At 45.0% G+C, this 16606-nt stretch overlaps 1 protein-coding gene and 1 pseudogene across 7 annotated transcripts in view; both read left to right on the top strand.

Moving 5' to 3' along the window:
- LOC118402102 (E3 ubiquitin-protein ligase RNF220-like) overlaps positions 1-16606 on the top strand; it is a 171510-nt gene that overhangs the window by 124734 nt on the left and 30170 nt on the right. For all 7 annotated transcript variants that reach the window (XM_052476961.1, XM_052476957.1, XM_052476958.1 and 4 more), the window contains exons 4-5: positions 10439-10493; positions 15830-15925. In XM_052476961.1, the coding sequence (XP_052332921.1) occupies positions 10439-10493; positions 15830-15925 (151 nt within the window). The remainder of the gene's footprint in view (positions 1-10438; positions 10494-15829; positions 15926-16606) is intronic.
- The window catches only part of LOC127911033 (general transcription factor II-I repeat domain-containing protein 2-like), a 236247-nt pseudogene continuing 219974 nt past the window's right edge, over positions 334-16606 (top strand).

Raw genomic sequence — 16606 nt, forward strand, 5'->3', positions numbered from 1 at the left:
ACCCGTAGCACTCACTTCCGTCATCAGTCAAGGACCATATCACCTCCACCCTACCTGATACCCTAGACCACATATGTCAGAGTCAAGGCCCGCGGGCCACATCCGGCCCGCGAGAAGGTTTTTTACGGCCCCTGGGATGATCTTGATTTATTATTAGAACCGGCCCGCAGACCGCAGCAAGCCGGCAGCCCGCAGATCTTTTACACGCACCAATACTACATTTCCCACAATGCAACGGTGACGCACCGAGCAGTAGGCTGCTTCATTTCAATATTTATTGGCACAGCAGTTGTCAGCATCACAGTAAAATTAACTTTCAGATACCCATCAAAAATGGCAAAACGGAAGGTGGACACTGAGAACCGGGGTTTCAAACAAGGTGGGAGTCGGAGTATTTGTTCACGGAGGTAGCTGGAAAACCTGTGTGTCTTCTGTGTGGAGAAAGTGTGGCGGTACTGAAAGAGTATAATCTGAGACGACATTATGAAACGAAACACGCGGACAAAAACAAGAATATGGACATGGAACAAAGGCTACAAAAGGCAGAGGAATTAAAACGAGGCCTCAAATCTCGACAGGCTCTGTTCAAAAAGCCAAATCACAAGGCCAGGCTGCTGTCAAGGCCAGTTTTATTTTGGCAGAAGAGATCGCTAAATCAGCCCGGCCATTTACGGAGGGGGATTTCATCAAAAACTGCATGATTAAAGTTTGTGACGAAGTTTGCCCAGAAAAAAGGCAACTCTTTTTAAATGTGAGTCTGAGCAGAAACACCATTGCCGAGAGAGTAGACCAGTTGTCCATCAATCTAAAAGAGCAGCTTGTGAAAAAGGGAAAAGATTTCATTGCATATTCCTTGGCTGTGGATGAGAGCACCGACTTTTCTGACATTGCCCAGTTGTCAAATTTCATCCGCGGAGTGGACTCCAGCCTAAGCGTGACAGAGGAGTTTTTGGCTTTACGTCCTATGCATGGCACAACTACGGGGCATGATTTGTATGAAGAGGTGTCAAGATGTGTAAATGAGATGGAGCTGCCTTGGGAAAAACTCGTGGGTTTGACAACCGACGGAGCACCTGCGATGTGTGGACACAGGAGCGGACTGGTGGCGAAGATACGGGAAAAGATGCAAGAGGAAAACGCGACAGGTGAGCTGACAGCTTATCATTGTATCATACACCAGGAAGCGTTGTGCGGTAAAGCCTTGAAAATGGAGCATGTAATGAGCATCATCACGCGCACAGTTAACTTTATCAGAGCCAAAGGTTTGAATCACCGCCAGTTCAAGGCATTTCTGACGGAGTTAGAAACGGAGCATGGTGATTTGCCTTATCACACAGAGGTGCGATGGCTAAGCCAGGGAAAGGTGCTTCAAAGATGTTTCGAGCTTCGTGAGGAGATTTGTCTGTTCTTGGACAGCAAAGGGAAAGACACAACACAACTCCGAGACGAAATGTTTCTGTGTGAAATGGCTTTTCTGTGTGACATTACGAGTCATCTGAATGCAATGAACTTGCAGCTGCAGGGTCGGGATCGTGTCATCTCTGATATGTACAGTACAGTGAAGGCATTTAAAACCAGACTGACTCTGTGGGAGACGCAGATGCGGAAAGAAAATTTGAGCCACTTTCCCAGCTGCCAGACCATGAAAGAGAAGCTCTCTACCAGTGCGTTCCCGAGCGCACAGTTGGCTGATAAAATAGGTATGCTTGCCGCTGACTTTCGACGCCGATTTGCTGACTTTGAAGCACAAAAAAGCAGGTTGGAACTGCTCGGTAACCCATTTGCTGTTGACGTGGTGCTGCGGAGTTCGCCCGTTTCCTCCCCGACACAATGCCCCAGCTGCGCATCCAGGCTGCTCAAACGTTGTCTATGTTTGGCAGCACATACCTGTGTGAACAACTGTTTTCTTTGATGAACTTGAACAAAACATCACACAGAAGTCGACTTACTGCTGAACACCTCCACTCAATTCTGAGGATTTCCTCAGCTCAGAGCCTTACCCCGAACATTGATGAACTTGTGGAAAAGATGGGACACCACCAAGTATCACCCTCAACCTCAAACAAGTGAACATTACTGTGCAATCACATATTTAGAGTTTTTACTCAGTTCAAGTTTAAAAGTTAAAGTTTAATATTTGTTTTCACTGCATGTTACTTCTCCTTAAACAAAGTGTTGTTTTTGATTAATAGATTTTTGCACTTTATTTTATTGTATTTCAATCCAATTATATTTTAAAAATATTTCAGTTGAGTGGATGATAGAAAATTGCTATTATTGTTTTTTTCTTTGAAGTAAATTTAGCCCACTTTTGCTAAAATAGAAAATATAGGCTACTGATGGTGCCTTGAATACCGGTTTCTTTCATTTAATGTTCATGTTATGGGGATTTTTATATAAAGGAAATTTGTCTTTTGTGTCTGTTGAAAATTAAAGATTACTGACAGAGCCATAAGAAAATATTGCTTTATTTATCTGATCATATTGGAATATATTTGTTAGGTTTTCAGTAGGTTCAATTAGGTTCACTAGACTATATGCGTCATTTAAAAATTTTTCAATGAACATTCGAACAGTCCGGCCCTCGGCTTGTAGCTAAATTTTTTATTTGGCCCTCCGTCCATTTGACTTTGACACCCCTGCCCTAGACCCACTCCAATTTGCTTACCGCCCAAATAGGTCCACAGACGATGCAATCTCAACCACACTGCACACTGCCCTAACCCATCTGGACAAGATGAATACCTATGTGAGAATGCTGTTCATCGACTACAGCTCGGCATTCAACACCATAGTACCCTCCAAGCTCGTCATCAAGCTCGAGACCCTGGGTCTCGACCCCGCCTGGGTACTGGACTTCCTGACGGGCCGCCCCCAGGTGGTGAGGGTAGGCAACAACATCTCCTCCCCGCTGATCCTCAACACTGGGGCCCCACAAGGGTGCGTTCTGAGCCCTCTCCTGTACTCCCTGTTCACCCACGACTGCGTGGCCACGCACGCCTCCAACTCAATCATCAAGTTTGCGGACGACACAACAGTGGTAGGCTTGATTACCAACAACGACGAGACGGCCTACAGGGAGGAGGTGAGGGCCCTCGGAGTGTGGTGTCAGGAAAATAACCTCACACTCAACGTCAACAAAACTAAGGAGATGATTGTGGACTTCAGGAAACAGCAGAGGGAACACCCCCCTATCCACATCGATGGAACAGTGGTGGAGAGGGTAGTAAGTTTTAAGTTCCTCGGCATACACATCACAGACAGACTGAATTGGTCCACTCACACAGACAGCATCGTGAAGAAGGCGCAGCAGCGCCTCTTCAACCTCAGGAGGCTGAAGAAATTCGGCTTGTCACCAAAAGCACTCACAAACTTCTACAGATGCACAATCGAGAGCATCCTGGCGGGCTGTATCACTGGTACGGCAACCGTAAGGCTCTCCAGAGGGTAGTTAGGTCTGCACAACGCATCACCGGGGGAAAACTACCTGACCTCCAGGACACCTACACCACCCGATGTTACAGGAAGGCCATAAAGATCATCAAGGACATCAACCACCCGAGCCACTGCCTGTTCACCCCGCTATCACCCAGAAGGCGAGTTCAGTACAGGTGCATCAAAGCTGGGACCGAGAGACTGAAAAACAGCTTCTATCTCAAGGCCATCAGACTGTTAAACAGCCACCACTAACATTGAGTGGCTGCTGCCAACACACTGACACTGACACTGACTCAAATCCAGCCACTTTAGTAATGGGAATTGATGGGAAATGATGTAAATATATCACTAGCCACTTTAAACAATGCTACCTTATATAATGTTACTTACCCTACATTATTCATCTCATATGCATACGTATATACTGTACTCTAATCTCATCGACTGCATCCTTATGTAATACATGTATCACTAGCCACTTTAACTATGCCACTTTGTTTACATACTCATCTCATATGTATATTCTGTACTCGATACCATCTACTGTATCTTGCCTATGCTGCTCTGTACCATCACTCATTCATATATCCTTATGTACATATTCTTTATCCCCTTACACTGTGTATAAGACAGTAGTTTTGGAATTGTTAGTTAGATTACTTGTTGGTTATTACTGCATTGTCGGAACTAGAAGCACAAGCATTTCGCTACACTCGCATTAACATCTGCTAACCATGTGTATGTGACAAATAAAATTAGATTAGATTTGATTTGAGCACTGTAGTCTATCTCCCTACTGAGGGTACAATAGACAGGGTCAGGGAGTCGTCAGCTTTAGTCGTCAGCTTTGGAAGAAGAGCTTTTGGAGAGACCCTAGCCCCCCTCCAGCCCCTAGTATTTCCGCTAATACAGCAGTGATACCTGGGCTTTGGGGGACTTGGCCAGCCAGGAAAACAAATCGACTGCAGAACACACTGACAGATGTTCATAAATCTCTCTGGTTCTTGACAGAGCTTATCCATGGTAAGGTAAGTATGGGATTAGATAAGAGAGATCTGGAGGTAGACTTACAGTATCAATTACTTTCTTTCTGACTGCGGAGGCTTCAGCTGGAGAAAGCAGAGAGATTCGGTTCCCTTCAGTAGTCAACCTGGACTGTGTCCAAAATGGCACCCTATTCACTATGTAGTGCACTAATGTACTTTTGACCAAGACGAGAAGGGCTCTGGTTAAAAGTAGAGCACTATATAGGGCAGAGATGGGGCCACAAAAAAAATCTCAATTTATCATGGGGGGCTGCAGTGTTTCGCGGGGCGTGTGTACCCACATCTATACCCACACATGCAGTCAGAGCCTAAGTGACATTTGAAGTTTTCGAGTTCATTTCCTGCAGTTGTACACATTGTTTCCATAGGGTGGAGAGAAATGTTTTCTGTTTTTTATATGATATCTGACTAAGAGTGACTAACAAAATAAATGTTGCCCCCCCAGTCAGTAATTCAACTATGATTATTACAAGTTTAGATAACTGGCCGCAAGACCAACTTACAATAAATAAAATATTTGCTCACATGGGCTAATTGAGGTACTGTCAGTGACTGACATCACAAGAGAAAAACTGCTGATGCACAACCACATTTCAAAATTGCACCTTGTGTATTCTACTATTCTAACTCTCAAAAGTCGGCCCCCCACCCCTCTATATATACAGTATATGGTCTTTGGTCTTTGGAAATCATGGGGCCCGCGAGCCACCAGTTACCCATCCCTGATACAGGTAATATGGTACCATTTGAGCTGCAGCCCCAGTTTTACAATGGGATAAATCAAACCATTAACCCTTGCGATAGGAGGCAGCCATTTGAAATCGTATTTCACCTTGATCCCGTGACCAAGTGCTCCCTACCTACCCTGCTTTATAGCACCACCCATTAACCCACTGCCACGAGGAGCCTTACTCCACTCACTACTCATTGAAATCAAAGCACATTTTCTCCTCCCCAATCTGACTGAATGATCCCTGTCGCCTGCTGCAGTACATGTGTAACACATAGTACCAGAGCCCAAAAGGCCCATGGCATGTTCCCCACTGTGCTCTCTCAGTGTGTGTGCTGACGGGTGGGTAACGGTGAGAGGGTAGAGGGGGAGGAGGGGGACGTTTGCTCCTCTTCACTCCTCTCCAGACTGAGCATTATCCATCATGCCACAGTGAGGAGTTATCATTTAATAATTAATAAAGGGCAGTGGGCCGCCCTCCCCTCCGGGTCCAACCCTCCTCCCTCCCCACTCTCCTACCCCTCCGTTGCAGACACGGACATGGGGAGCCTGCCTGGAGGGCCCGGGTGGTTGATGGCAGCGGTTATTTAAAGAAATGGCGTCATCCTTCCTAGTTTGTCAGGGACGGACACTGCTGAGTGTCACGGCCCAGTGATTTAGCCTCGCCTGCACCGGCCCCATTAACCCCATTGCTGTTGCCACGTGAATTATGCCTGGTTGTACCCCAGCAATGCACCGCCGTTTAGTTTTGATTTAAGGAATATGGGGGAAGGGAATGAGAGGTCTTCATAGAGGAGGAGGGGGGAGGGGGAGAGAGAGAAAGAAAGAGGAAGTGTCTTGCGCCGAATGTCCTTGCTCCTGGCGGCCAGTCCAAGTTCTGTTTAGCTCCAATGCAATCACTGCTGGACTTAGTGGGAGAAATGATTTCGGTTAGAAGATGAATCTTCGTTCAGACCATGTTGGAGCTTTAATCTTTTCGCGTCCGTGAAAAAAAAAAAAACGACATCAGGTAATTAGCAAACTCGTCAGTTAGCTTTTCAGAATTTCAATAATGCCTCTCACTGTACAGCTGAAATGTACTTTCAAGATGGATGGTGATCTCTACCTCTGTGTAAACCCCATTCTGCTCTGCCACAATGGGCCTATAACCTGTGGAACCCCATACAAAGCACAGATTCTGGATTTGACCCATCCATATATCATTAAAGAACAGCAGGGAAGTCCCCCCCCTTTTTCTTCCATCCCTCTCTCTATATCTCTGTTATTTTTCTCTCTCTCTTTTCCTTTCTCTTTCTCTCCCTCTCTCCATCCCCCTCTCTCTCCTTCTCCCTCTCTCTCCCCCACCCTCCCTCTCCTGCTCTCTGTCCCTCTCTTTCCCTCCCTCCGTCTCTCTCTCCACACTCCGCTGTCCCATTCTTCCTGCTCTGACACCGTTGCCGGGCGAGGCAGCAGCGCTACATCGGCACACAGATCATTGGAAGTGACATGGCGAATTTGTGGCAATTTGTAGTAAATCTCCCTTTAATGATAGCGTTTCATTTTGCACAAAATGAGACTTGAGTGCATGTAAAATGGAGGAGGCTGTTTAAGATGTAGCATTAGGCAGATGATGGGGGCTGTCAGGAGCCGTGAGGGGCCCTGAGTGGATGTGTGTGAGATTGGGACTAGCTGCCAGAGCTGCTGGTCCCAAGTGGCCTTGGCCGATGGGGCCGCCTCTCCTCGCCTCTCCTCTGCCTCCACTCCTCATGTATGGAAATGGAAATCTATCATGCCCTTTACACATCAGCCTGCTCACAGGGGCAGAGCAATCTACATATCCCTCCACACCACCACCCCTCCCCTCCACATAATCCATTTGCCTCCATCGGAGCGAGCCAGAGCTAGGTGGCAAACGACACGAAAAGCAATCTTTATCTCGAGCTTACAACCCCTTCCCCCCTGACTGGGACTTATTCAATTTTCATCCTCTCTCCTCTCCTTTCTTCTCTCCTCCTTTCTCTCTCTCAATTTCAATTTCAATTCAATTTAAGGGTTTTATTGGCATGGGAAACATATGTTAACATTTTCAAAGCAAGCGAAGTAGCTAATAAACAAAAGTGAAATAAACAATAAAAATTAACAGTAAACATTACACTCACAAACATTCCAAAAGAATAAAGACATTTCAAATGTCGCTCTCCTTCTCTCGACATTTGGTTTCAGTGGGAGTTGTTTTGGATGGGTCTGGGAGAGAGGAGGAGGAGCAGAGGGGGTGTAGTGGTTATTCTAAAGGCATCCTATCAGGCCCCTTTAGCCAAATGACCAACAGTCTAGGAGATGAAAGCTTAGCATTCTGCCAGAGCTGTCAAAGAGTCATGGGCTGAAACATCAAGCATATTCACTTCACATTAACAACTGATTCTACTGCTTTATGGAGAATTATATAGCCTTGACTGGGAAAAGCACTTCTACTTTCTGGTAAATCCGCTCCCCTGTTCACATTCTCATTAACAAAACACATTTGAACTCCATCTTGTTTCGGCAACCTCTCTTTCCCCCCTTTTCTCTCCATCTCTTGTCAATTTTCTCTCCTTGCTTTGTTGCTCATTTCAAAACTATTTCATTGGTTTGACATGACAGGCTGGAAGCTTTTTGCCCAAGCGTTCAAATCAAAATTCATTGAAACGGCCACGTGTGAAGCTGCAAGAAGCCGCACCTGCACTCCTTCCCTATCCCGCTGTCTCTGTCTTCTTTCATCTCTCCTCTCTCCCTTTCTCCCTTTCTCCCTCTCCTCACTGTCACCTTACTGTCACTGTGACAACAGCACCTCAATGTTTAATCCCCTTGTTGTCGCTCCCTATGTACAGTAGAGACAGCCACCTTAAACAACAAGGCAGCTTTTCTTATTGTTTCTATGGCATTTTGAGGAAATAAAGAGAAAGAATGAAACACTGGACAATCAGGAGATAGCGAGCATTACACACTGCCAGAGTATGTAGGTAATATTTATTGTCTTTGTTTGCTCTTCTCTATTCAAGTTCCTCCTCACACTTTCCCAGACCGCTCTCTTTCCCAGTGTGCAATAGATACAAATACACCTTTTCATTTAGGCTCTTACAACTCTTTAATCAAGTAAGACATGGTGGACGTCCTCTCAACCCTCAGCCACTAACACTGAGAATGAACCCTGGCTGTGACTTCCCTTTGACCTGTTAGTGCCCTACTCCCACTCCACCCCACTCCCTCTCCACTCCCTTGGTGTGTCTCTAGCAGTGTGGCCGGGGTCTCTCATCCAGATTGATAGTGCAGCACATTAGTTACAGTGCTCTAAAAGCAGCAGGCCCTCCTGTACTGTCTGCTGGACCAGAGTGGAGGGATGACATGAGTGTGACACAGCCAGCACAGAAACAGATAGAGACACAGCCCAGTTAATGTTGCCTCCCTCCCTGTTACCCTGCCTGCCTGCCTGGATGGGGGATTTATGATGGCGGGGAGTGTGTTTATTATCTCACAAACAGTACAGAGCCTGTGTGGAGATTTATCCCCTTTCAAGGCCCAGCCCTGATTTGGGTTGGCAGATCAATCACCAGTGCCTCCACAGAGGGGCCAGGGGCGGGGACAAGGCTTATTACCTATGGAAGGAGGCAGGGCGAGTGGTTGAATCTGCCTTCACCTGCCATTCATTACACCAATACAACTATCTCTGGTTGCCTAGCTGACCTGAACCTCAACCAATAGCCACACTCGGATGTTACCACATCAGGAGGATATGTATGGAGATTTTCTGGAGATCTTTACTTCCTGCTTACCTTGGTTGATATCCTTGGCTTCCTTCTTGAAACACCTTATCTGTGGCCTCCTCTGTGAGGCCACGCCGCCACCCCTCCCCTCTCCAGCTGTCCACTCCGGGGACACGCTCGCCTGCCAAATCACGTTGTTGGATTAGGACCGGGGCAAATTGAATTTCAGTGCCTTGTCAAAGCCGCTCTGCATCTGGGGCTGCGCGTAGGACACAAAGCGAACATGACAAGGGTGACTTTTTTTGTCACTTAGACCCGGCACATCATTTGTGAGGCTCATAAAAATGTATCTGCGTCTCGGTGAAAGGAGGCGATAGGGAGGAGGAGTGAAAGAAGGAAAGACTGAAAGGAGGGAGACAAGCTAGACGGGGAAAGTGAACGAACAGAACATATGCAGGAAACAAATAGAAAAATGGAAAGAAAGAAGGACTGTATGTCTATGTATGCAGAGGGAGGAGGATAGGGAAGGAGGGATATTAAGGTCTCAGGGAGAGATCTGATTTGATGTGTCTCTCCCCATTGTCGTCTGATGCTTTTTTAATATTTCCGGCCTTCTAATCAGTCATCTTCAATCCACAATGTCGATGAGGCTGTGATTTGATGTAGCCCCCCGTTGGTCAGACACCCTACCTCCCTTCCTTTCTCTCTCTCTTTTATATCCATCCCTCTCTCCTCTCCTCTCCTCCGCCTCTTTAATACAATGTTTACAAGCCAGCGCATTGTCCTCAACATATTTCAAAGTCCTAAGTGCGCGGGGCGTTTCACTGACAAATCAAATAACAGCAACATCATTTATTCCCTGCTACCGCCACTGGCTCAGTGACGGCAGTGAGATAGAAGGAGAGGAGGACAGGAGGAGAGGGGTGGATGGGAGCATCCAAGAGAATGATTACTTCAATAAAAAAATTATATCCCAAATCTGCTTAGCAGTCCTACTTTGAGCTGTAATTGTTTCAAACACAGCATGGCCCAAGGGTGGGCAGATTGAGTGGCACAGAGGGAGCTGGGAGGAGGGGGAGAAAATGTGGGCGGGTTTGAATCCTGCAGACGATTAAAAGTGTGATTTGTGTTTCTTGGTGACTGAGTGACCGTTTGAGCTGTCCCCTGGGTATTGCATTTTGCCTGAGTGAGTGAGGGGAGAAACAGTGCTGTCTCTCTCTCTGTGTGACTTTAAACAGAGTTGAGTGTTAAAAGAGGGGCGTCATCAGAGGACAGAGGTGTCACCTGAAAGGATAGAGAGAAGAATATTACTTATATTAGGACAGACACAGAAAACACACACATGCAAAAGGAGAGGGCTTCCTAGAAAGCTATATAACCTCAACAAAACAAAACATTTCAATGTTGTGCAACTCCCATTTGATGGAAACATCCAAACCTACTCATACTGTAAAAATACAGATCCAATAACCTGTTGTAATTGGTCTCTCCCCTTTCTCCTACAGTAAGAACCCATCACACGGACACAAGGACAGCAGTGTGGCTCCAGGAACTCCTAAGGTAAGAGGACTTTGGAGACTTTCATGATAAACCAGCAGAACCTCTCCCAGACTCCATAGCTCCAATAAGAGCATTATCGTCCACTGACCAGCTCCCAGTTCAGGCTCTCCCTCACAACTATTGAGGCCTTATTAGGCTAATGTACTTCAGAAAATCAGCAGAGCTCATCAAGGTCCTCTGGAAGGAAGGGTATTAAGCTACTACTGTCTGTACCGGGAGTCTAGCCCAGTGGACAAGCTCCAGCAGGCAGGGGAGAGGGGAAATGAAGAAGCGGCCATAGATGCACTTCCTATGGTTTCATGACTGTCTGAGTCCTCATTAAAGAACAGGTCCAAGAGACCCTGGACAGCAGTTTCTGTGTGCCCCCAATAAGAACCAAAGGATATGGGGACAAAGGACTGTACAATCAATAACTTAAAAAGGGACTCTAACTGGGTCTAACTCCTCGGTGCAATGCAGTGTTTCAAAGTGTTCACTTTGAGACACCTTCCAAGCCACATTGCATTCCTGTATTCTGTTGAAATAGGGTATGTCTCTCTTATGTCACGTTAATAAGAGGTTTCATTAATGTTCTTCCAATGCTGCCACATTTAGCTGTGAGCAAGGGGCATGTGGATCAGTGGATGTGTTGAGTGAAGGGAGAGCGAGAAAGTGAGAGAGTGAGAAAGTGTGAGAGAGAGAGAGAGAGAGAGAGAGAGAGAGAGTGAATGAGATGAGTTTTTCTGTAGTCTGGAGCAGGGCCAAGCAGAGCCAGCCACAGTTGGCACAGAGGGAGAGATTGATTGTCTCTCTGCCATTAAAGGTACGATTTGCTGATGGCATGTGTCCCTGTGGAGGGTAAAGATGCTATGAAGGATGTCTGTCTGTAATGATCACTGTACCTGTCTGGTAAAAGGGGACCTTTAATATCATCAATATCTCCAAAGACACACGCTTTAATGTGCTCAACAGTTTTTCCTCTACTCTTCATTCAACTGCCATTTCGGAGGACATTTACTGGGTTGAGATGAAATGGATGAACTTCATAAAAATATATCATGGACATTTTTATTTGATGTATTAGGATCCCCGTTAGCCGACGCCAATGGCAACAGCTAGTCTTACTTGGGTCCAAACGACACATAACGAACAAGACGAAAAAGACAATACAGACTTTACAATTTGCATACAGAGGAGAGAGGCGTTGTTCCGTGAGATGTTGCTTTATATGCTTTTTGAAACCAGGTTTGTTGTTAACTGGCGCTATGTAAAATGCATGTTCCATGCACTCGTGGCTCTGTATAATACTGTACGTTTCCTTGATTTTGTTCTGGACCTGTGGACTGTGAAAAGACCCCTGGTTGCATGTCTGGTGGGGTACGTGTGTGTGTCAGTGCTGTGTGTAAGCTGACTTTTAAACTATTTCGAATTTCCAACAGATTGTTTCTTATAAAAACAAGTCAGTCTTTCCTCAACTGTCAGCAAAGAGAGACTGGCATGCATAGTATTAATATTAAACCTCTGATTACAATGACTAGCAAGACATACCACTCTTTTCTGGACAGCTGCAGCTTAACTAGGTATTTCTTTGCAGAACTTGACCATATGACTGCACAATAATCAAGCTAAGATAAAACTAGAGCCTGCAGGACTTTTGGGGTGTGGTGTCAAAAAGGCAGATAATCTCTTTATTACGGCCAGACCTCTTCCCATTTTTTTACAACTATTGAATCTATATGTTTCGACCATGACAGTTTACAATCTAAGGTAACACCAAGTAATTTAGTCTCCTGAACTTGATCAACAACCAATCACACCATTCATTACTAGGTTCAGCTGAGGTCTAGAACTTAGGGAATGATTTGTATCAAATGCAGTGCTCTTAGTTTTAGAGATGTTCAGGACCAGTTTATTACTGGCCACCCATTCCAAAACAGTCTGCAACTCTTTGTAAGGGTTTCAGTGACTTCATTAGATGTGGTTGCTGATGTGTATATGGTTTAATCATCAACATACATGTACACACATGCTTTGTTTAATGCCAGTGACAGGTCATTGGTAAAAATTGAAGAGAGTAGAGGGCATAGAGAGCTTCCCTGTGGTACACCCCACTTTACATGTTTGACAGAGAAGCTTCCATTAAAGAAAACCCTCTGAGTTCTGTTAGATATAGTATATATATCTGAATCCACAATATGGCAGAGGTAAAAAAGCCATAACACATACATTTTCTCAACAACAGGCTATGGTCAATAATATCAAAGGATGCACTGAAATCTAAAAGTACAGCTCCAACAGTCTTCTTACTTTCAATTTCTTTCAACCAATTATCATTCATTTGTGTCAGTGGAATATTTTGAGTGCCCTTCTCTATAAGCATGCTGAACGTTTGTTGTTCATTTGTGTACAGAGAAATAGCATTGTACTTGGTCAAACACAATTTTTTTGTAACAGTTTGCTAAGATTTGGTAGCAAGATGATAGGTCTGCTGTTAGAACCAGTAAAGGCCACTTTACCACTCTCGGGTAGCAGACTGACTTTGGCTTCCCTCCAGGCCTGAGGACAAAGACTTTCCTCTAGGCTCAGATATAAGATATGACAGATAGGAGTGGCTATAGAGTCAGCTACCATCCTCAGTAGCTTTCCATCGAAGTTGTCAATGCCAGGAGGTTTGTCATTATTGATTGACAACAATAATCTTTCCACGTCCCCTAAACTAACTTTACAAAATTCAAACTTGCTTTTCTTTCATTATTCATTTTTTTTAATGCATGAGTATGATGGCTCACTGTTTGTTGTTGGCATTTCCTGCCTTAGTTTGGCCACTTTGCCAATGAAGGAATCATTCAAATAATCGCCAACATCAAATTGTTTTGTGATGAGTAAGTAATCTGATTCGATGAAAGATGGAGTTGAATTAGTCTTTGTGCCCATAATTTCATTTAAAGTACTCCAATGTTTTTTTTCCATCAATCTTTATATCATTGATCTTGGCTTCATAATACAGTTTCTTCTTCTTTTTGTTGAGTTTAGTCACATAATTTCTCCATTTTCAGTAAGTCAGCCAGTCAGATGTGCAGACAGACTTACTAGCCTCTCCTTTTGCTCCATCTCTTTCAACCATACAGTTTTTTCAATTCCTCATCAATCCATGGAGCCTTAACAGTTCTAACAGTCAGTTTCTTAACAGGTGCATGTTTATCAATAATTGGGAGAAGCAATGTCATAACTTGATCAAGTGCAGCACCTGGATGCTCCTCATTAATCACATCAGACCAACAAATATTTTTAACATCATCCACATAAGAGTCACACCAAAATATTTTGTATGATCTGTTAAACACTATTTTAGGCCCAGCTTTTGGAACGTTGGCTCTCCTGGATATAGGCACTATATTGTGATCACTGCATCCAATGGGTACGGATACAGCTCTAGAACAAAGTTCTACAATAGTAGTAAATCAATACATCATGTGGATGATCTTGTTCCTGTAGTGTTTGTAAACACCCTGGTAGGTTGATTAATAACCTGAACCAGATTACAGGCACTGGTTACAATGAGGAAGCGTCCTCTTGAGAGGACAGCTTGATGAAAACCAGTCAATATTCAAGTCCCCAAGAAATTAGACCTCTCTATTTACATACACGATGAAGCAGTTCACACATATTATTTAGATACTGACTGTTAGCACTTGGTGGCCTATAGCAACACCCCATAGGAAAAGCCTTTAGATGTATCAGGTGAAACTGCAACCACAACACTTCAATAACACTTGACATAAGATCTTCTCTAAGAGATTGGAGACAGATGTGGTACTGTAGTAACAGCACACATTACAAATTATTATGTAAGCCTGCAGGCTCACTGCTCCTCACTACTACTTTCTGGTAGAGCCTGATTCAGAGTCAGAGACAGAGGCTACGGGAGAGTCAGACACGTGCTGGGGGAACAGGAGTCATCGTGGTTAGGTGAGGAGAGTGGGAGTAAGGGAACAGGGAACGAACAGGGACCGGGGTGAAGGGAACAGAACAGGCCATCTGAGCGAGGCGTGACTGAGCATTCCCCAGTAGGTGCTTAGTATTCCGCCACACCATGTGAAAAATGAAGAGGCTGGTTGAGGATCACAGGGGCTGTTGCTTCATGTGAACACTCTGCCTTCCAGACCTTCCAGACGAGCCTACTGGTTCTAAAGGGGATTAACCTTTCCCGCTTCACACATGCCTCCCGCCCCCTCTCAACCACGCTATCGCCATAGCAACTCCATGCCAGCCCCACGCCTCTTAATTCTCGGGGCCAGGGGGCAACTGGACGGCGAGTCGAGATGAAGCGAGCGGCACATGCTAACTAACATGGCACCTTCTGTATCTAACACTGCCATTAATCTGTATGTTAGTCAACACACTATTACACTTAAGTAGAATTATAAGTAGTAGTTGATGTCAGGGGCTTGTGCTAATTGACACATTTGCAACTAGTCCAGTTGAAACAAATTAATAAAAGACAACACACAAATATTTCCCAAGCTCAACGCCTCTGAAGCTACACAAATAAAACGCAGTTACCCGACCTTGCAGTCCTGAAGGATAAAAAGCCATGCACAAATGCTTAATTTACTGTCCCGGCACTAGGGGTCTGCCGTTTCTCACATATTAATATTAGATTATAGTTGTCGGCCACTTAAGCCCCTGCTCTCTCCTCTCTCCTTGATTAATAGGAACACATTGTAAATACAAATATTTCATAGCAGCCTCGTAAAGAGCTGGATCTCTGTCAACTCTTCCCCGTAAAGTCAGCACTATTTCGCCTTCCACACCCTTTTCCTCTTGTTCATTTGAGAAATTAACTCAATTAAGTTTGTCAGTGGGTCAGGACTGTAATGTCGGAGGCTCGTCTGAATCTTTCAGAGAAGGTTTATAGATGACTGTAATGTCAGAGGCTCGTCTGAGTCTTGCAGAGAAGGTTTATAGATGACTGTAATGTCGGAGGCTCGTCTGAGTCTTTCAGAGAAGGTTTATAGATGACTGTAATGTCGGAGGCTCGTCTGAGTCTTTCAGAGAAGGTTTATAGATGACTGTAATGTCGGAGGCTCGTCTGAGTCTTTCAGAGAAGGTTTATAGATGACTGTAATGTCGGAGGCTCGTCTGAGTCTTTCAGAGAAGGTTTATAGATGACTGTAATGTCGGAGGCTCGTCTGAGTCTTTCAGAGAAGGTTTATAGATGACTGTAATGTCGGAGGCTCGTCTGAGTCTTTCAGAGAAGGTTTATAGATGACTGTAATGTTGGTCCTCCTCTCCTCCACTGCAGCATGCCCCTCTTCTCTTCCTCTCACAATAACTGTCTTGCTCTTTCTCCTCAGTCCATGCTGTTGTCTGTGCACATCAAACGCGAGGGAGAGTCACCGGTGGTCTCCCCTCTTTCCTCTGAAGACGCCCACCACTCCGACAGATACCAGGTGAGCTGGGCTAGGTTCCAAACGGCACCCTATGCCCTAGTTAGTGCACTACTTTTGACCAGAGCCCTGGTTAAAAGTAGTACTCTGTGTAGGGAATAGGTTGCCATTTGGGACCCTGCCAGGATGCTGGTCTTTGCCCACATATTTAGCATCATAATCCCATCATCATATCCTGTCATATGACAGGAAAAATCTATAAAACCCACTATGAAACCTACTCCTGGAAAAATAACAGGACAGGCAATGTAAGGACAACGTGCAAAAAAGTCCCCTGCTCTCTGTTAGAGGTTAAACATAAGGCAAACTCACAGGTGTCACCATGGCGATGGTGAAAGACGACAAGGTAATAATTTGTTGTTTTAGTGTTGAACACACAACATTGACTCAGCCAATCATCTCGCTATCATGGAGTGGATCAGGGAGTCAATAGAGGTCCTAGTCTCCATCAGGAATCAGCCAAGCCGCCTACCTCTATCCTACCTGGTTGTGCCCCCCAAATGGCATCGGAGCCCATCTATCCTCAGACTATCTCTGGTAAAGATTTGCCCAGCCTGTAATGTGTTTCCCTGTTCAGATAGGTAATCATCCATAGTTTACCTCAAGCTATGCTCTTATGCTCCCTAAGTCCGGATGGTATCTCTTCTGGTCTACAGCATCCTTGACATGTTTTCCACCTCATTC

Source organism: Oncorhynchus keta, chromosome 23 (genome assembly GCF_023373465.1).
Source record: "Oncorhynchus keta strain PuntledgeMale-10-30-2019 chromosome 23, Oket_V2, whole genome shotgun sequence".
NCBI classification, from domain to species: Eukaryota; Metazoa; Chordata; class Actinopteri; order Salmoniformes; family Salmonidae; genus Oncorhynchus; species Oncorhynchus keta.